General features: G+C 43.3%; 1 protein-coding gene across 2 annotated transcripts in view; it reads left to right on the top strand.

The window, feature by feature from the left end:
* The window catches only part of SH2B1 (SH2B adaptor protein 1), a 768701-nt gene that overhangs the window by 124391 nt on the left and 622304 nt on the right, over positions 1–22006 (top strand). For both annotated transcript variants that reach the window (XM_069243917.1, XM_069243919.1), the window contains exon 2: positions 9673–10524. In XM_069243917.1, coding sequence (XP_069100018.1) covers positions 9673–10524 — 852 coding nt within the window. The remainder of the gene's footprint in view (positions 1–9672; positions 10525–22006) is intronic.

Here is a 22006-nt window from a genome sequence, read left to right as displayed (position 1 = left end):
TATCGATAGAACAAGGGATTTCAGGCTGGAGGATCAGCTGTTTATTGGATACGTGGGCAAGAGGAGAGGAAAGGCAGTCCACAAGAGAACACTATCCAGGTGGGTTGTTCTTTGCATTAAAATATGTTACTCTTTGGCAAAGAAGGATCCTCCTGAGGGCATTAGAGCTCATTCCACCAGAGCTAAGTCGGCCACTTCGGCCTTAGCCAGAGGTGTTCCTGTGGTCGACATCTGCAAGGCCGCAACTTGGTCGTCCCTTCACACTTTTGCAAAACATTACTGTTTAGATTCTGAGGTTAGAAGGGACGGCCATTTTGCACGGTCAGTGCTGCAGGATTTCTTGGTTTGACCATTTAGGCACCCACCGCCGGGCGTGGTACTGCTTTGGGACTCTATTCATGAGGTGAGGAATCCACAGGTAGTTGTATCCATCAGAAGAACGAGTTACTTACCTTCGGTAACGACTTTTCTGGTGGATACATTAGCTACCTGTGGATTCCTCACGGTCCCACCCGCCTCCCCGTTGCCTTTATGGTCTTGCCAAGTAATCCTTGAGTGCGCTCCTCTTGGTCTTTGAGGGTGCAATAGATGTATATATATAATATATTTATATATATATAGGTATATGTGTATATATCTTTATGTATATACTTGGTGTGTGTATATATTTTAAAAGAGAGAGTTTTATATATATATATATATATATATATATATGTACATAAAAAGATTTAGTTATTCATACAATGTGGTGTATTTTTACAATATAATGGATGTTGCTTTGTTCTTTCCTTGCATTGCCTGGTTGTTCTCATGCACGTAAAAAATGATTGGTACTGACGTCCGCACGTCGTCGAGGACCTCTTATTGCCTGTATGACGTCGTAGGCGACAGTGACGTCCTCGTCGACGTGCAGAGACTAGTACGAAGATTTCCGTCGAATGCTGGCGCCATGGGAGTATTCATGAGGTGAGGAATCCACAGGTAGCTAATGTTTCCTCCAGAAAAGTCGTTACCGAAGGTAAGTAACTCGTTCTTATGGTTCATTATTTGAAAGCCTTCATTATTAGGGTGCGTGCTGTAAATAAATGTTTTAAGGTCACACTTCACTACTGACGTTGGTTCCAGTACAAAAAAGAAAAACGTGTACACACATGTTTGAAAAGTTTAGGCTAAGAGGCTAAGTATAATGCTCCCAGAATGCTCTCTGATTATATGCAAATGAAGTGTCATTTAGTAAAATGTGTTGATGCATGCTAGTATTTCCCAAAAATATTTCTAATGGAAAATCAGTGTAACCATTTTCAACACGATTATGGGAAGCATGAAAACAAACAAACACTGACAAAACCAACTGATCTGACATATTTTTATAAGTCTTTTAGTTTCATCAATGCGTGTCTTGTTTTGACATGGCTTTTGTAACACTTTATTGTTGTGGGAGCTACCAGGCCCTCAACATTGTAACAAACATTGGCAAAACCCCCCCAAAAAAGTTTTTGAACTCTTAAAGCACACGTTGCCACCAGCGGCATAACAAAGGCCCCGCAGCCACCCTCCAGGGGGCCCCGTCAGCACAGCACCTGCCCTGAGTGAGTCTGGAGAGGGGGCTCCTCCATGTTCTTTGCAAAGGGGCACCCTCCAGTTTCGTTATGTCACTGATTGCCACTGTAGTTCCTGACACTGAACAAAACTACTTTGTGTGGCAATATGCTCCTTGTGGAAGAGCAGAATGCGATCACTCACAGTAAAGCCAGCCGAAAGAGAGAGAAATAGAAGTTTAATAAAAACAAAATGTCTTTGTTAACACCAGACCTAATTAGGGACCAAGACCCACATTTAGGTAGCTTTTTGCATGTCGCAAACAGCGACTTTCGCTGTTTGCGACATGCAAAAAGCACATTGCGATGCACAAACCCAGTTTTGCGATTCAGTAACCTGGTTACCGAATCACAAAACAGGTTTGTGACTCGCAATTAGTAAGGGGTGTTCCCTTCCTAATTGCAACTTGCAGTGCAATGTAGGATTGTTTTGTGACCGCGAACGCGGGCGCAAACCAATCGCAGTTTGCACCCATTTCAAATGGGTGCTAACACTTTCGCAAAAGGGAAGGGATCCCCATGGGACCCCTTTCCCATTGTGAATGTCACTGTAAACATTTTTTCAGAGCAAGCAGTGGTCCTGTGGACCACTTCCTGCTCTGAAAAAATGAAACGAAAATGTTTCATTTTTCGTTTTTGTTCTGCATCTCTTTTTCCTTTAAGGAAAACGGGCTGCATTACAAAAAAAACTGCTTTATTGAAAAGCAGTCACAGACATGGTGGTCTGCTGTCTCCAGCAGGCCACCATTCGTGAGGGGGTCGCAAATTGCGACCCACCTCATGATTATTCATGATGTGGGCATTTGCGAAGCCCTTGCGAATCACAGATGGTGTCAAGGACACCATCCTACATTCGGATTTGCGACTCGCAATTTGCAGGTCACAAATCTGAACCTACCTACTTGTGGCCCCAAATTCTTGCAAAATGTGGTCAATCTTTCCATGTGGGTAGACAGGGGTGTGGAATTTATTAAAATATCTACTTGTCCAGGGGACAGGTTGCTTCTCAAATCTACTTGTCCTGTAAAAAGATCTACTTGTCCCTTTGGTGCCATGTAGTGTGGCGACAAATTATGGCAGCAATTAATAGCCTCTCTGATTATGCCAGGGCTACTACCATAGTAGGGCTTAAATACTTGGAGTTTCAATCCCTACTGTAGAAATTTCCTTATTTTGCCACCTTTCTGCAGATCTGCATACTGGGGCTGGAGGAAGCAGTAAGCAATAGTTCCAGGGCTGGAATGCCTTTGAGTCTGCAAACCTACTAACCTGCATGTTTTAAAGATTTTTAGCAGCTTCTCTCTAATATTTTCCCATAATAAGAAAGGTTGGACATTTACTCCTGACAATGGCAGAATTAGAACTTCTTCCAGGGTTGGGAAGAAAGTGGCTGGAGGGAAAATGAACTTGCAAATGCTCAATAGATTTTCACATGAGCAAATCTACACATCGTATTTACCCACGCTAAAATACAGTTCACAAATATTTTATAGGGGTACGACATATACCATGGGTGCACTTTTGTGACTTTCTTTAAGAATTTGGGGCCACAAGTAGGTAGGTTCAGATTTGTGACCTGCAAATTGCGAGTCGCAAATCCGAATGTAGGATGGTGTCCTTGACACCATCTGTGATTCGCAAGGGCTTCGCAAATGCCCACATCATGAATAATCATGAGGTGGGTCGCAATTTGCGACCCCCTCACGAATGGTGGCCTGCTGGAGACAGCAGACCACCATGTCTGTGACTGCTTTTCAATAAAGCAGTTTTTTTTGTAATGCAGCCCGTTTTCCTTAAAGGAAAAAGAGATGCAGAACAAAAACGAAAAATGAAACATTTTCGTTTCATTTTTTCAGAGCAGGCAGTGGTCCACAGGACCACTGCTTGCTCTGAAAAAATGTTTACAGTGACATTCACAATGGGAAAGGGGTCCCATGGGGATCCCTTCCCTTTTGCGAAAGTGTTAGCACCCATTTGAAATGGGTGCAAACTGCGATTGGTTTGCGCCCGCGTTCGCGGTCACAAAACAATCCTACATTGCACTGCAAGTTGCAATTAGGAAGGGAACACCCCTTACTAATTGCGAGTCACAAACCTGTTTTGTGATTCGGTAACCAGGTTACTGAATCGCAAAACTGGGTTTGTGCATCGCAATGTGCTTTTTGCATGTCGCAAACAGCGAAAGTCGCTGTTTGCGACATGCAAAAAGCTACCTAAATGTGGGTCTTGGTCCCTAATTAGGTCTGGTGTTAACAAAGACATTTTGTTTTTATTAAACTTCTATTTCTCTCTCTTTCGGCTGGCTTTACTGTGAGTGATCGCATTCTGCTCTTCCACAAGGAGCATATTGCCACACAAAGTAGTTTTGTTCAGTGTCAGGAACTACAGTGGCAATCAGTGACATAACGAAACTGGAGGGTGCCCTTTTGCAAAGAACATGGAGGAGCCCCCTCTCCAGACTCACTCAGGGCAGGTGCTGTGCTGACGGGGCCCCCTGGAGGGTGGCTGCGGGGCCTTTGTTATGCCGCTGGTGGCAACGTGTGCTTTAAGAGTTCAAAAACTTTTTGGGGGGGTTTTGCCAATGTTTGTTACAATGTTGAGGGCCTGGTAGCTCCCACAACAATAAAGTGTTACAAAAGCCATGTCAAAACAAGACACGCATTGATGAAACTAAAAGACTTATAAAAATATGTCAGATCAGTTGGTTTTGTCAGTGTTTGTTTGTTTTCATGCTTCCCATAATCGTGTTGAAAATGGTTACACTGATTTTCCATTAGAAATATTTTTGGGAAATACTAGCATGCATCAACACATTTTACTAAATGACACTTCATTTGCATATAATCAGAGAGCATTCTGGGAGCATTATACTTAGCCTCTTAGCCTAAACTTTTCAAACATGTGTGTACACGTTTTTCTTTTTTGTACTGGAACCAACGTCAGTAGTGAAGTGTGACCTTAAAACATTTATTTACAGCACGCACCCTAATAATGAAGGCTTTCAAATAATGAACCATAAATACAAGTTCGAACAGCATTATCCTTTGGAAACACATTACCTCAACTGCAGAGAGTTCAACTCTCTGTAAACAGGCAGCCAAAGGGTTTGTGCTGCAGGGGGTTGGGCCTACTTGTCCCAAGGACAAAGTAAACATAAAAACTTGTTGCCCTTGACCCCAAACAAGATGTCCCGGGCGTCGGGCGATAGGAATTCCACATCCCTGGTAGATAAGTGGGTCAAGCTTGCCTTATCAGTAGCCAGTAGAATAACACCGATGAAGATGGTGGTGCTCCCGAAATTACTTTGTTTCAAAACATTCCCATCCCCCTAAATTAAGCATTTGTTGTGCAGCTCAACTCACTCATGATGAAGTTAGCATGGGTAGGTCAACAACTAAGGCAAAGCTGGAACACTTCTATTTCCATACAATAGAGGTGGATTAGCTGCTCTGCATTTTGAAGTCTATTATTTGGTGGCACAGGTGCAATTTATTCATCACTAGCTTCTCAACAGTAGGAATGAGCATCACATAGTTATAGAGAAAGGTGTGATGCACCCACTTAGACAGGTAGCTCCATACTACCCTCTCCCTAGACCCTCATGCGAGGTACATACAGTGAAATGCACATGTTGGGCGCTCCCTCTGTATTATCCAAGTACTGTGCTTACTGCTTATCTCCTTTAAGCACTATTCCGAAGTGCAACTTCACCTCTTTTCCATGGTTAAGTCTCACCTTCATTAGAAACAAATGACACTTGGTGATATATTTAGTAACCATACTTGTAAGTCGTTCCAGGAATACCTCAGCAAAGGTCCTAATACATTAATGGACACTGATACGTATGGGAAACATTATCATGCTGCTCGCCATTTCTGCCCTTTGTTTCCTGTTGAACTGGCTGAATGATGTGTTGTCTCCCTCCTATTATCTGTTCCCCAGCCGTTCAGGTTAGTTATCACAATCTATACTGCAGTCATGGAGATCATTGACACACCAGCTAACCGCACGCAACAAATACGGGCAGAGGACTTGGGGGTTGACATCACAGTTGAAGTTTGGTTATCTTGTCAGCAAAAAAAGAAGGCGACTCCTAATAGTCATCACTGGCTTATTCATTATAAATTTACATAGAGTATATGTATCACCAATGACTATCACCAAGTACTTGCCTCCTGGTGACACTAGTTTCCAGAGGTGTGGTGCACCAGGTGCAGATTATCTGCATTTGGCCTGGCGCTGCCCTAGAGCGCCCGACTCCTGGGACCACATCATTGTAACCATGGAAGAAATGATGGGACGTGGCTTTCAGTTCACTCTCTTCGTGGTCTTACTTGGATCTGTAAAACACGCTCCAAAGAATTTTTGTAAACTCTGCTATGGCCATATTATTTGCTAAATGGTGGCTGGCCATGGCTTGGGGTAGCCGTAGAGCAGTTCGCTTCCAAGACTGGCTTAAGGACATGGCATTGTGTGAGGATTGGGCAGCGACCTATGCAACTGCCCTTCCCAATGAGGCACGTCCTAAAGACATCTGGGAACCACTGTGTCTAGCTACTTGCTTTTAATAATGTTTAACATTGCAGTTAGCTTGTCCTTTGTTGGAGAGATGGGGGTGTCCGTGTTTAGGATAGTTATGAAACCCTTGTGCATCTGTGTGATCCATTGTTTGGCCCTTGCAATCCATCAATATTGTGAGATGCGTCCCGCTTATGGGGTGCTGTGGGCCCTTGGATGAGTTTGAGCAGTCCTTAAAGCTGCAATATGATTTCTCTTAGTGATGTATACATATAGCTTGCGTATGGACTTGTTACTCTCTGCCTGTAAAGTTCACACATTTGCAAAAATAAAAACTTGTCTCATTTTACTTTCCTTCCGCTGACTGCAAACACTAGCCCCCTTGTTAAAAGAATAAGCAGCAGTATGTCAAAAGACATAGCGTGTTATTTGACCCCTGCCTCTGAAGCAAAACAAATGTGACAAGATAAATACAACATGTAAGGCATCTTTATTTATTCCTCTTTCACGACCCCTCCGAAATCGGCTCGCGATCCACCATTGGGCTACAATCTACAGTTTGTGAAATGTTGCTCTACAGGATTACATGACGATAGAGCCATGGTATTCCCTGTGGTATGTGAATGTTGCATATAAGAGACTGGTCCCACCTTGGTACCAAAAGCTGCTAGCACCATGTTTTCACTATGAGATTCACTGTGTTATCTACCCTATGTTGCATGCTTGTATCAAAAAGTAAATCCTTTTCTTATCTGCCATTCTAACCCCTACCTTCTTCTTCTAAAATAATTTTAGCCTATTCTACTTTGCTACCTCTGGAGAGTTATGTGCCCAAACATTTCAACTGGGTCTCAGCGGCTAACTACAGAACCCAGCGCAGATACTGCCAAGAAGCCAAAAATAAAATCAAAAGGCAGACTTTGAGGCACCTTTGTAATTAAAGAGAAAGGATCTGTTTTAAATGAAGAACTTTTAAGGAAGTGTGTGTGTGTGTGTTTGGATATGTTCAGTGGCATGTGTGGCTGTAGATATACGATGCTCTGCATACTCCTGCCATCTAGTGTTGGGTTCAGAGTGTTGCAAATTGTTTTTCTTTGAAGAAGCATTTTCGAGCCACTGGATCGAGTGACTCCTTCTCGGTGGTACTGTGCATGGGCATCAATTCCTTTTGTTAGATTGTTTTCTCTTCACTGTGTGGTTTGAACATGTCTCTTTGCTCTGTATTCCCTTCGCTCCATTCTTACTCCATCAATGGTATTGTTCTTGATCACGTTTTCTCACATTCTTGCGCTCATCTCACTCCGTTGTCCTGGGAACCGTCCAAATGCCCTCACCCGTTTGGGCCCACCTCAACACTTGGCACCAGCCAGTATGTTGTGCTGATTGAATGGACGCTGTTTCCCTTCTGTCCTTGGTGCCACTCTAAATTCCCCACACACCAACCACGTAAGTGGTCACTGTTTCACCCTATGATTACATTCTACTTAATTAATATATAAACAGAGTACCACATCAATTGTCATTTTCCTACCAGGAAGATTTCCCAGACAACCAGATCGTATTTCTACACTGGATCCTAGGTGAGTGCTTAATCCCTCCCCTCTAAATAATAGTAGAAACAGATTAATCAGACCTTTAGTAACTCAGATATTTACACTAACCATAGGTGCTACCGACTTGAATTTTCCCAGTCCTTATGATGACCCACCTTTGATTTTGTTTCTGCAATTGGGTAGAAACGTCCACATTCCTTTGAGTGTAGAATATAGAACCGTAGAGAAATCTTATGTGACTTCAGGGCTTCCTGGACTGACGGAGCCACTAGAAGTCCATAATATTCCTAAAACCACCCGTTGTACATATTGTATATATCACCTTCACTTCTCTGCACATTTTTATCACTTTCACTGTTTAATTAGGAGCACCTATTCAGACAAATATAACCTTGTGTCTAGAACAACATGTTTAAAGAAATATACAATGCAGTACATTTCTACTGATGTTAAATTGTTTGTACACTTAGACTTCCGCGGTGATCTAATGACTAAAATAATTCTAAGTTACTTCCCCCTTGGATCGTCACAGAGAGGTAGCAGCTAAAGCAGACACTCTCTGTGAGAGCAGTTTCCTTTGTCTCCCTGCCTGCACCTCTGTGGGCAGGGAGACCGAGGGGAAACCTCTGCTCGAGGCTAGGGTGAGCTGTTTGACAGCTCTCCCTTGCTGCAAGCAGAGTGTTTGCTGTAGCTTGGCGGCAGCTGTCAAAGATGCAGCTAAGCGGCAGGAAACCGCTATCTCATCCCCAGGGACCCTGTCCCTCGGGCCTGGCCTAATCTCTGACCCAGGGACCTCATCCCCCAGTGCCCGCCCATGTGACCTGGGTGCTCCCCAGGGCACACAGTGTCGAGGACCATGAGGAGAGCATTAAAGCCCGACAGTCCCGCTGGCTCCCTACATCCTGTGGGACCAGCATTGCTGTCAGAGAGGGAGCTGCGCCTCAAGCACTCCTGCCAATAACAACTCAGGGTGAGCCACACGCAAAGCTAGCCAACTAAAATTCACCTCCCGATTGAGCAGCATTATTATTGGGCACTTCTAATAATAGTCCTTCCTACCATAGCTAATGAAACCATAAACTGCTGTGTCTTGTCTCGCTAGTCTGTTGCTCGTAAGTGACTAGATATGTTTTTTATTTATTTATTATTATTTTTTTTATATCGGACTATAGGGAAAAATAGTTTGGTAAGCGAAGCACAACAGTGTTTAATTGAGAAATTGCACATATACTATTTTATACTTTGAAAATCTAGTTAAGAATACTTCCATTAAATAAATATCAATCAGAAAATTACGATTTAGTTGAATACTAAGTGTGATAGATTTTCTCTGTTTTCAGTAAATGTTGCACTTTTTAAACAACTTCAGTTACAGTCCGTAATGGCAGATACCATTGTAGAATAAAGTAGCTACTTTATTTGTGGTAATACACCTGGCAGTTGCAACAGTCCTTATGAGATTGCAATTTTTTTTTTAAACTGGTTCTCTATGCTTGTGCCACTATGCACTGTGACATGATGCCCAGCCCCATGCCACACTCCAGTAACATCAAACATTCGCCAACACTGAAAATGATGAAAACTTTCAACAATTTCCAAGCAAAAACTCAGGCATTTCTGACATTTTCTTCTCTGTACTGGGTAATCTTCAGTTTCTAATGCACTAATTGCTGATTCTGATGGTTCATATACTTCTTTATCAACCAAACCAGTGATGAATCAGTTAGCTAGGCTACGTCTTCTAATAATCCTAACTTTGCTTGATGATGTGCATCAAAATAATTACTAAACCACAATCTCTACTGATAAGTTGTACCTTTTTTCATCTCAACTACAAATTCGGCTAAATACATCACCTCTTCTCATGTACCAGTTTCTACTATTTTCCCAATCTAAGCCAATAAGATACCTTCCAAAACTTCTTATTGATTTGGATCACAGCAACAATGGTAAAAGCATTGTGGTGGTAACTTCTAACTCTTTCTATATTTGTTCCTTTACAGTTGATCCTTTTAGGATCCACCATGAATGGCGCCATTCCCAGCGAGAGACCCTCACAGTCCCCTAGCTGGAAAGAGTTTTGTGAAATTCATGCCCACTCTGCAGCCCTAGACTTTGCCCGACGTTTCCGCACATTCCTTACAGAGAATCCCCAGTATGCCACCCCGGGCGCTGAGACAACTTTCTCCCGCCGTTTTGCTGAGCACTTTGTGGAGCACTTTGAGACAGAAGTGAGCCGAATGTATGTGTCAGACTCGCCCACACACTGTAACATTGTACCATTCACTGGTGCCCAGAACTGCCAGACCACATCCAACAGGGATCTGTCTGAGACCTGCAGCGACTCATCTGTGGCTTCACCCGTGGATACACATGCCCGTTTGGAGTCCTCTGGGCTGACATCTGGCTTGTCAAGCAGCCAGTCGCGAAGCTCTGAGGATGTCTCCACCTCATCTGTCAGTGCCAAGCCCAAGCTGAAGAAGCGATTCTCTCTGCGTAGCGTCAGTCGCAGTGTGCGTGGCAGCATGAGGGGCATTCTCCAGTGGAAGAACTCTGAGTCACCAACTGAAGAGACCGCATCCGAGACCCAGGGTAACAGTAATCTTAACTCATCTGCTGTAAAGGTGGACTCTGCTGAGAAATGGGCGCACAGGTTTGATCGTTTGCGGTTGAATAAGAATCCCATGCCAAAGGTGGAGCTGTACAATGTGCGGCGTGATGGACTTCTGAACTATGTTGTGGCTGATGACCCTAGCAGTAGCCGGTCTCGCTGGCAAAAGTGCCGTCTACTATTGAGGAAGGCTGGAAAACTCGAGGGTGGTGGTTACCTTCTGGAGTTCTACATTCCACCCAAGGTAAAGTGAATGTTTTAAAGTACAGTATTCATGTTTTTGTGAGTGATCATTCTTCGACTTTCAGCAGTCACAGGAACTCTGATTTTCACGGCCAGGGTATGGTTTATCAGAGGTTGGCTGCAGCTAGTTGCATGTTAGGTTAATGGTTTGCTCGTTCTTTCTCTATAGTTACTTCAACTTTTAATTCATTGGTACCCAAATAAATTATCTTTCTTTTGCATGTATGGATGATGAACAGCATGCTTCCCTATTCAATGATTAAGCTAAAGAGGTTTATGAAACTAAATGTTATAATCACAGTAAAAATGTGACCCATTTCTGTACTGACTACTTTCCAGATAGCATAATTAAGCAATATTCACAGGGTAGATATGAAAGCAAGAGAAAACAAACAAAAGGAAGGGCTTGTCAGGACATTGACATTGCATAATTTTATACATGAAGGCTGTTTGTCTTAATGATACAAGGTGACTTAGTGCTTTTAGGAAACAATGTCCAAAGTTTAGAAAATGTTCAAGGCTCATAGGGAACAAACATGATACCCATCAGTGCAAGATGTGAGAGGTTTTTAGATAGCGGTTTGGCCGAGCTCCCCTATTTGGAATGTCAGTGGGTTAGTTTTTGCCTTCCTAGTGAAAAAAACACAGTTTGTGAGTAACACTTAGGTGTGATCCATCAAAGGTGGTTGTGTGTGATCAATCTCAAGTTGTCAAGCTGTGGACAGTCACAGGTTGGCATGATTGGTTTCCTTTTAGGAACCATGATGTATTCACACTATCAGTCTCGTGTTTTTTTGCACTCCCATATACCGTAATCCCTTTCTATTGCTTACCTATTCAAGAGATCATTGTCCTTAAGTATAGTCAAATTAAAATATGTTCCTTCATCTGAACATCTCGAATGTCATTGCATTGTACTGCCTCCCTTTACAGTGCACTGCTGTTACCAAGTACGCCTTCACAACAACATTAACCACACTGACACCTGCTCATTCCTGAGCCCTCTATTGCACTGTAACACATGTTTACATATTTCCCTCCCTGGTATGCCACAGCAGAATCTCACGCCTCAATTGCAGTGTTGCCTATTCCTATCTCATTTGACAACTCTACACAACATCCATGCAGTATCCCACTCTTTATTTTTTATTTTATTTGTAAAAAATTTTTTGATTTAGAAGTACCTTTACCACCAGCCCAACTCATCTCTGCTCCATACCTCTGATAAAAAGACCCTCCCTCTACTACAAAACAATGTCTCTGTTGTCCATTCTGCTATGCTAATTAAAGGTCTGTTTTACTAGTAGTAATACATTCTTTGCTGACTGTTTTGACTCCCACTCACCTTTTCTACACTTCACTACCATCTTTAAACTTTGGTTTAAAAAACAAACTAGCACATCAACTGAGTATATGGTCTATTCCAAGCCAAACATTAAAAATAAGCAATCCTGAGAAGATGATCAGGGAGCTAATTAGAATTGCAAGCATCTGCATCTCACCAGATCCAGTGTTCTCCTGACTTTGCTCCAGAGTTATTTATTATTGATTTGTTTCCTAATATACAGCTCTTTCAACCAATGAATCGATCATGCACTCTGAACATCTCGTGTTCTGTATTGCGTTTTCAAGTTCTAAGTAAGCGTTTCCCTTAGTTAACTAGAAGTGCGATTGGGGAAAAAGAGGCTTATGTTGCAAGGAAAATGCAGTATTCTCTCATGGCAGTAAAACTACTTGTGATTATAAAATGCCTGAACTGATTTTTTTCAGTCTGAAGGTTGTTCATAGGTACATTACATACCATTACTGCTTCCCAATTTTTTTTTTGCTATACTTAATGCGAAATAAAGAGCCTCTTTCAACTAACTTTGGCTACCTCATATTTTGACCATGAATGTTGTAACTCGTGATCGAACTAAGGCAATATTGATTTCTAGGTATTTCTAAGCTAGATGAAAATGATTTCTTTAAAGAAACCTGGCTATCTGCTCCAGTGGACATTGAAGGCTATATGCTTATTTTGTACCAGCTCTTAAGATCCTACACGGCAACCCTCATGTGACCTATTGGTATAAATTTAATAGCAAACTTTTAACACTACCTTTCAATATCTTTGATGCCCAGACATTAAAAGTTTTGATTCAGGATACTGAAGGTCAGCTTATTGACATTTTTACGGGAACATGAGATGTAATACTCTAGGCCCTCATGATGTGTTTACTAAGGACGTTCAGCATATTGACTTCCAGCAAATTTGCATCTCAGGGTCAAAATCATTGATGCTGATGGCAGGCAATGTTAATCTCAGTTTGGCAGACTTGGATTTTGTGTATGCTAGCGAGTTATGAGGTCTTGGATAAATGTGCTTCTCTGCTTGCCTGCACGAAGCTAAATTTAATAGTAAAATCAACTATTTTCTAAATGATACTGGAAAGAAATGTCAGCCGTTTTCGACCATATTACCCTTTGAAACTTTTCTTTTCTTGTGCAGCAAGGGAAAGCCTGATTGATTGATTAAATGTTGGTGAGCATTGAAGTTGGTCATTAGTGGTTGAAAGTTATTGTAAGCTACTAATCTTATTCAACTTGGCTGTGTAAGCACAGAAGGGCAACAAGTTGGAGAATTTAAATTGTGCCCTAGAGGTTACATGAACCTTCAAATAAACTAAATGATCCTCTCCTGTCTTAGAAACTGTTGTCCTAACTTTTTTCTGTTGTCTCTGAGATTTTCTTACACATTATATTTCCACGCAGTGCCTATTGATCAATACTATCCAGGTTTCTTGCAGAAGTTTCACATACTTGTGCATGAGGCTAGGCTATGTTGTGCTAAATTAGTTCCTTCAAGTGAAAGTACTGCAAGTGTCTTCACTATATTAATATGATAAAGGGTGTAGGGCCACTGAGAGGGCTGTATATTCAAAGATTAAATCCCTTGATATGCAGGGAATAAGAATCCCCTTGCGTTAGTTTGTAATGCATTCGTTAGTAAGAAAAAAGAGCAGTTTAACTGAAGAAATTGGAATGATCTTGATCTGGCCTTACAGAAAAATGATGTCCAAGGGTCATGGAAACAGATTGAGTAGTGATGCCTTCCACACACCCCTTCATTCCAATGGAGACATAGATGTTATATTTCAAGGCTGACACCAGTGCCGTCCTGGATCTGGATAATGTTTCCAAAGTAAATCCATTTAGCTTTCTTGAAATTGAGAAAACACTTGGTCTTGTTAATGTACCAGAGAATTTTGTTGTAATGATCCTGTTTTGATTTTCCTTTGTATTGAAAATAGCCAATGCAACTGTTAAGTCTGATTCTATACCAGTATTGTGGAAAAGAGTTGCTCCCACTGGTGGTTTGAGGAGTAAAGGACCCTGACTAAGGCTCAAGCCAGGTTCCATGGAGCATGGGGGCAGTCAACCAAGAACTTCTTCATGCCATTATTGCGAAATATATGCAGTTTGAACAAACGAATGGCTTGCATTTTGGATTTAAAAGTGCCTTTGTGGTGAACACACCTCAACTTATCAACATCATGAAGACAATAGTGTATGACCCAACTCTTTCTACTACATTAGAGTACTGTAGCTTGTGTCTGACTTGGCTTGGTTGAAAAAACTTAAATAAGTGTCGATTTCATGAAAGGTATCTGCCACAGATGTACATTGGCTCCTTTCCTTTTTAAAAACCTTTGGTGCTGCCTAAAAGGTAATCCAGAGTGATAGTCAGAAGTCAGTTTGACAATAAGTCCCAATATTGCACTATGCGGGCAACACAATTTTTTGTGCTTGTACAGAAAATAAAACTTGAGTTGCTCCTGGAATGAGTTTGAAAGTCCAGCACCGAAACTAAACTTAAAATCAAGTGCTGAAACCCCGTTTTCACTGATATTCATAAATGCTAATATTATTCCTCGCTTCATGATGGACCGGTGAACACGTTCATATAAAGTTCGTATATAGTTCACTCTCAAGGAAACCTCATCAAAGAATTATATCTTTGCCTATAAATCTTAATCAGTTTATTGAATGTGAGCCTAAAAAATGGTTTTATTTTACAGCAATGTTATGGAGAATACAAAAATGTGTATTCATAAAACTGTATTTTACCATCTTTCAGTGCAATAAACCTTAGCCCCGTCCATGGATGTAATTAAAAATAAAGTCTGAAATCTTACATTTAACAGAGATAGAAAAATGAGTCTCTCCCTTTAAGGATTCTGAATGCACCTCTTACTGGATTGCCTTGAACTGAAAGTGGAGGTTTTCTTAACTCAGAATCTTCCTGCATTGAAAAATAATTCAATGTAGTTTTAATGTCTTTGAACATCTCCTGTTGAGTGGATCATTTTGTTTCACCAGTTTGACTGGATTTTCATTCAAAATGCTGTCCTTCTCTAGATGCCCCTTCTATGGAAGAAAGAAGACTGCGACTAATGCACCTATTGGTGGTAGTATGTCTGCCTTCCTCATTCTGTGTCAGACTGCAACATTTGGCTTTTAATGCTCTTCAACATTTTTACAGAGAGGAAATCTGGCTAAGAGGTATGTTAGAAGACATGATGGTAGAAAAGGAGAGAAAGAAGAGGAGGCTAGAAATATCCATCTCTCCACCAATCATAATCTCTCGCCCATCTTCTGGAAAAGACTATCCCAGAGTTAGATCAAGGGAGAAGAAACAACATTCTTGTGACTGAAGGATGACGTCTATCGCCAACAATGCAGTTGAGGCCATCAGCATGAACCTGCTCACTTTCGAGGGTGGGATAAACAATATCATATAATCACCACTGAGGACGGTTGACCTCAAAAACTCAGTGGCATCATTGTTTACCATCAACATCAAGAAGGCCATGATCGCCTACACACAGTCGTCAAAGACACCTCACATGCCATTGACTGCATTGCCATATGGCAGCTCTGCTCACTGTTGACCACTATACCGTTAACATAAAAAAAAAAGCCAAAACGTTTCTCCATCACTTTCAAAAGTGTGAAAGGCATGGTTTACCTCTCCTTTTACGGTCCAATTATTCTATTCTATGGACTCATAAGCTATAAGATCTTCATCTGTGGATGATTAGTCACCATTCAGAAAAAGGCATTGAGAAGAATCAATGCATACCCCTCTTTTTTTGCTTTCACCAAGTTGTCACCAGCCCACCTCCATTACCATTTCAACCTAAAACTTTGTATATGTGTCTGTACAGGGTCCTTAAAAATAATTATCAGACATCTATATCATCAGTAGCGATGTGGAACCTACCATTTCCACACAGACAGTAAAGGACTAAACAAATATCACCTCAGTTGTGTTTTGTCTATATGTTCATGATCTTGTACAAGATCACAGTCCTCTCACACTTATAAAGACATGACCCCTTATACACCAACTTCCCCTGCTCATTCACCATCTCTAGTTTCAAGATGACTTAAGAAGAGGAGCAGCTAAACTAAACATCCCCTTAGAGACACCTCCACCATTGGTGATAGTGATTTTAGAAATGCTCCAGCCTAGAGGAACTTCTAAGCCTCCATTGCCATTGGTGTCAGGACTATTGGAGATAGCAGAAGAAAAAATCATGAATCTGCCTACAGTGGAATCAGTAACAGCCCTCCTGAACAGGATCCTGCTTTTGTTAGATCAGATCCAAAACCGGACACCCAAATAATAATAATGGTCAGGCAAGAACAAGCTTCAGCACTAGAGTCTGCTTCTTTAAAGAGAAACAGACTTGATGAAATGGAAGGATGTTGTATGGGGCTGTGCAAACTCCTCTAAAAAACGCAAGTGGCAAAGCACAGATTTTGGATGTCATGAAGTCTATACTCAAATCAAGTCCTTAGTGCTGGAGTAGTTTTAGCTAGGACAAACTCCTCAAAGAGATATAGTGACAGTGACTGGTATCAGAGTTCTACTAAGAGTGTTCTCTTTAAAACCTGAGGCGCAGCTAAAATTAGCCAGCCTTCGTTTTTCAGGCACAGATCTTTGGTCACTATATAAAGAAATGCTTTGAATGAAGATAGAAGCTGCGTTCTTAGACTGTTGGGCTTGAGAAGCCAAAGAAATGCTACTGTCAGTATAGCACTCCAAGCACCAGAAATGGCCTTCTCAACATCAAAAAAAACTGAGGCAAAATGTGCAATACATTTGGAGGAATCAGAAAAGAAAATTGATGCTTCCAAAGATCTCATACTCTACTGAAAGAAATCCTTCTGGGAATAGACAATGGTACTCTAACATCCCCCTCCAGTTACCCAGATCTGTAGTAAGAGCAGCAATGTCTGACCTGGAAGAGTTGAAATGAGTAACAATGGAAACATGGGTTCTAAACATTATTGATATACTATATCAAAATGAGATATAGTGTGCATAGAGTCCAGGGGTTCCCCAGAGGCTTAACAGCTGCTAAAGTAGATAGTACTAATGCTTTCTTTTGTGGTAGTGTGGTCTAGTAGTTAGGCTTACCAGAGGGTAGTGCAAAGCATTTATTGTACACAAACAGTGAAGAAATAAGGCACATGCTCAGTGACTAACTCCAGGCCAATTGTTTTCATATAGCAAACATTTTTTTGTTGGTTTATTTCTAGAACCACAAGATTCTTGTTGTAGGTAAGTACAGTTGTAAGCATGTATCAAGCATATGTATCAGATGTACTTTGTTTAGGTATGGCAAATAAAAATGTTTGCTTTTAAGTAACACTTTTCACTTTCAATAGTTGACAGTGCAATTTTCAGTACAGTCTTTAGGGGAGGAAAAGTGTTAGTGCACTTTTGGGTAAGTACTTGACTTACAGTTCCCGTTCTCCAGGATTAGGATGTCCACTGGTCAAGGTTCGAAATGACCCCAAACATACACGACCAGCAACACTGGGCTGGCCCGGTGCAAAGGTCAAAGTTGGCGTTTGATTTAGAATGGGACCCTATGGAGAGTGGGGGCACTTGTAAACAGATCTGCTGGTAGGTTAGTATCCGCAACTTCAGAGGGATGACCTGGGGGGGTTTAGGTGAGCACCTGGGGTATACATGTTAGCACCAAACACACTCCCTCAGCGGCACAGGGGCGGCTGGGTGCAAACAAGCATTGGGTTCCCCGGAGGTCTCAAAGATGTTGCAAACTGGGTCTGTTCTGGAAAATAAAAAGCTGGCCAAGGAGGAGGGCCGCCTGCTGAACGTTGCTAGACTGTCGGTCGGATTCCCCAAGGTCAGGAGGCTGCGAGTGCAGGGGTACCTTTGGGCGTCTGGTATTTTCGTCTGGTTCTGTCGTGGTTAGGGGGGGGTCCTCTGATGTAGGCTGCAGGTGTCGTGTTGACCCGGAGACGTCAACCCAGGGCCGACACAAGGTCGGAATCGCCTGGGGACCTGCTATGGACTGGTAGGCCACCTGGACAAGGGCCGTAGGCATCAGGTGCAGATTGGACAGGACTCACAGATCCAGAGCTGTTCTGGAGTCCTCCTTGGAGTTTCTTGTGGACAGGGCTGCTGTTCATGGGGTTCTTGGTCCTCTGGTGGGCAGGCAGTCCTCTAGGGGTTTGTAGAGGTTGCGGGTCCTGCAGGATGCGTCACTTTTTTTGTTGCTGAGTCCAAGAAGCTGCAGACAGGCTGGTAGGGTCGGGCCAAGTCAGTTGTCCTCTGAAGTCTTCACTGTTGGAGGTACGGCTTAGCAGTCCTTCTTATGTCCTGCCTTGAGGTCACAAGGAATCTGGTGAGCTAGATGCATGGGTGCCCTTAAGTCCTAGATTTAGGGGTGTTCCAGAGGGCAATAGCCAATGGCTATTGTCCTTGAGAGTGGCTGCACCCTTCCAGTGCCCACTCTTTGGGGAGGGGGCACATTACTAACCCTCTTGATTCCTGTCCTTCAAACCAAGAGAGAGGATTCTGCAGGGAGGAGGTCATTTCAGCTCCGGACCCCTTAGGGGTGTTCCTAGCTGGAGTTGTCACTCCTCCCCTGTTTTACCTAATTTTCCTGCTGGACTTGCTGCCCCCTTGGGGGGGGGGATGGGGGGGGGTGGCGGTCATGTATTTCTATTAGCTGGAGTACCCTAGGTCCATGTAGCAGTAGGCTTGAACCTTTGAGACTCACCGCCAAGTGTTGCAGTTCCTGCAGGGTGGGATGTGTGAAGCACCTCCACCCAGAGCAGGCTTTGTTTCTGACTCGAGAGACACCAAGGCTTTCACCCCATGGGGTCAGAAACCTGTCTTTTAGTAGCAGACTGGTCAGTCTTACACTAGAGGGTGGTTAAAGTACAAGGGGCATTTCTAAAATGCCCTCTGGGTGCACTGTACAATAAATCCAATACTGGCATCAGTGTGGGTTTATTGTGCTGAGATGTTTGATACCAAACTTTCCAGCCTTCATGGAGTTGTGGAGTTCATAATGACAAACTCCCATCCCTTGTGCTTAAATATGGCCACACTGCTCTTACGATGTCTAAGAATGGACTTAAACACTCTAGGGGCATATTGCTCATGCAGCTATGACCTCACCTGGGTATAGTGAATCCTGCCTTGGGGTTGTAAGGTCTGCTAGAGGGGTAACTTACCTATGCCAGGGGCAGTGGTTGCTGGGCTCTGCACCCTGAGAGGGACACCATGTCGACGTGATCTTTTTCTCCCCACCAGCTCACACAAACTTAAATGGCAGTGCGCATGTACCTGGTGAGGGGTCCCTTAGGGTGGCACAATACTGCTGCAGCTCCTAGGGTCCCTCCCTGGTTACAGGGCCCTTGGTACCACTGGTGTTACAAGGGTCTTAGCTGTATGCCAGAGGTGTGCCAATTGTGGGAACAGTGTTAAAGTTCAGGGAAAGAACACTGGTGCTGGGACCTGGTTTGCAGGTTCCCAGCTCACTCTGTTAAGTCAGCATCAGATATCAGGCAAAAAGTAGGGGGTAACCATGCCAAAAGGGGCACGTTCCTATGCAACCCCCTCCAAAAGGGAAGAGGATGAGACTAACCTTTCCCAAGAAAGTCTTCATTGCCTAAGTGGAAGAATCTGGAAAGTCCATCTGCATTGGTATGGGCAGTCCAAGGTCTATGTTCCACTGAAAAGTCCATTACCTGTAGGTAGATGGACCACCTCAAAAGTTTAGGGTTCTCATCTTTTATTTGCATTAGCCATCTGAGAGGTCTATGATCAGTTTGCACAATTAAGTGAGTAGCAAACAAGTATGGTCTCAACGTTTTCAGGGACCAAACCACAGCAAAGGCCTCCCTCTCAATGGCACTCCAACGCTGTTCCTTGGAGAGTAACCTCCTGCTAATGAAAGCAACAGGCTGGTCATGGCCACCATTGTTGGTTTGGGATAGGACTGCTCCTACCCCATGTACAGAGGTAATTGTCTGCACAATTAACTAACTGCTTAGAGTAGTCTGGAGCTTTGAAAACTGGGGCTGAGCACTTTGCCTCCTTCAGGGTGTCAAAGGCCTTTTGACAGTCAAGAGTGCATTTACCTTTCTGGGCATCTTTTTAGAGATCAGTTCTGTGAGGGTGGTCAAAATGGACCAATACCTCTTCACAAACCTCCTGTAATGACCAGCCAAGTCAAGGAATGCCCTGTCTTGTGTCAGTGGTAGCAGCTTCCCAGTCCAGAATTGTCTGGATCTTGGGCTGTAAAGGTTGAGCTTGGCCTCCACCTACAAGGTGGCCCAAGTACACAACAGTGCCCTGCCTTATCTGGCATTTTGATGCCTTGATAGTGAGGCCTGCTGATTTCTGAGCCTGCAAGACCTTCCCCGGGTAGATTAGGGGATCCTGCCAGGAGGCGCTAAAGACAACAATATCAACTAGATGTGCTGCCCTAAAGGACTCCAAGCCTGTAAGGACTCGATTCACAAACCTTTGGAATGTGGCAGGGGCATTATCTAAACCAAAGGGCATAACAGTGAACTTATTATGACCATCAGGTGTAGAAAATGCAGTATTTTCCTTGGCTTCTGGTGCCATGCGAATTTGCCAGTAACCTGCAGTTAAGACTGAGGTACTTTGCTGCACCTAATTTATCTATCAGCTCATCTGCTTGTGTGATGAGCATCTGTCTTGGTGACAGAGTTGAGACTAGTCCACACAGAACATTATCTCTCTCGCCATCTCTGGAATGAGGTTTGGCAACCAGGACCACTGGGCTAGCCCAGGGACTCTCAGAGGATTCAATAACCCCTAGCTCCAGCATCTTGAATTCAACGTTGATGCTCTCCTTAACTTTGTCAGACTGCCGATAGATTGTTTTTGACAGGCAAGCTGTCTCCTAGGTCCACATCATGGGTACACAGGTGTGTCTGTCCAGGAGTTCAGGAGAAGGGTTCAGCTTACTGCTGCATCAGCATGATAACATCAGCCCTGTCACAGTAGAGTTTCAGGTGGTTCACATGGATCACCCTTTTGGGTGTCTTGCTAGTGCCCAGGTCTGCCAAATAGGTAACCTGACTCTTCTTGTATAGGATAAGGGCCACTCCATTTGTCCTGAAGTGCCCTGGTAGCCACAGGATCCAGAACCCATACCTTCTGCCCTGGTTGAAACTCCACCAGTGCAGCCTTTTGGTCGGACCACTGCTTTTGGAGCTCTTTTCTGACTTCAAGGTTTTTTGATTACTTTTCCCTATAGTGAGCCATCCAAGAACGGAGGCCAAGCACATAGGAAGGTGGGGCCATTATTCCAGGCTCCAACACTTCTTGTTCACGCTGTGCTCTAGTTTTCATACACATCATCTCAGGGATTCCCAGCATGGCTGCATGGGTTTTAAGTTGTACTTCAGCCCAAGCTGAGGACTCCCGATCATTCTCTAGCAGACACTCTACAGGGATTGCAGAAGAGACCACTACCTGTTTCAGGCCAGTAACCCCTCCCCAGTCACCATAGCCATGAGATGGACCTTACTCACATTGGCAGCAGACTGTCCTGGGGAAACCAGTTTTTCTGTCACCATGGTGACACTTGCACCTGTATCCCTAAGGGCTTCTTCTTTAGTCCCATTAATCAAGGGATGCTGTCTGTATTTGTTCATGTTAGGTGGTCAGACAGCAAGAGAGGCAACATCTACCTCACCCTTAGGATCTAAAGAAGCTTCAGTGTGAACCCTGATTTGCTTTGGGCACACTGTTGATCCCACCTGTAGACTGCCTATACCAGTGCTAACGAGTGCAGTGCTAGGGGGATTCTTTTTGGGACAGGCCAAGTCTCGAGTTTGGTGCCTTGCTGTTTACAGTTGGAACCGGCGTTTTGGGGACCAAAGTTTTTACCCTTGTACCCATGTGAATTCTATGAAGAGGCTCTGGCCTGTAGTAGGCTGGCCTGGTGTGTGGTGGGTACCTATGGTACTTAAACCAGGTCCAGGTATTCCTTATTAGTGTACAACTACCTGTGGATTCCTCACCTAATGAATACTCCCATGGCGCCAGCATTCGACGGAAATCTTCTTACTAGTCTCTGCACGTCGACGAGGACGTCACTCTAGCCCACGCGACGCCGTCTGACGTCATACAG

Source organism: Pleurodeles waltl, chromosome 7 (genome assembly GCF_031143425.1).
Source record: "Pleurodeles waltl isolate 20211129_DDA chromosome 7, aPleWal1.hap1.20221129, whole genome shotgun sequence".
Classification (NCBI taxonomy): domain Eukaryota; kingdom Metazoa; phylum Chordata; class Amphibia; order Caudata; family Salamandridae; genus Pleurodeles; species Pleurodeles waltl.
This window is presented reverse-complemented; position numbering and strand designations above follow the sequence as displayed.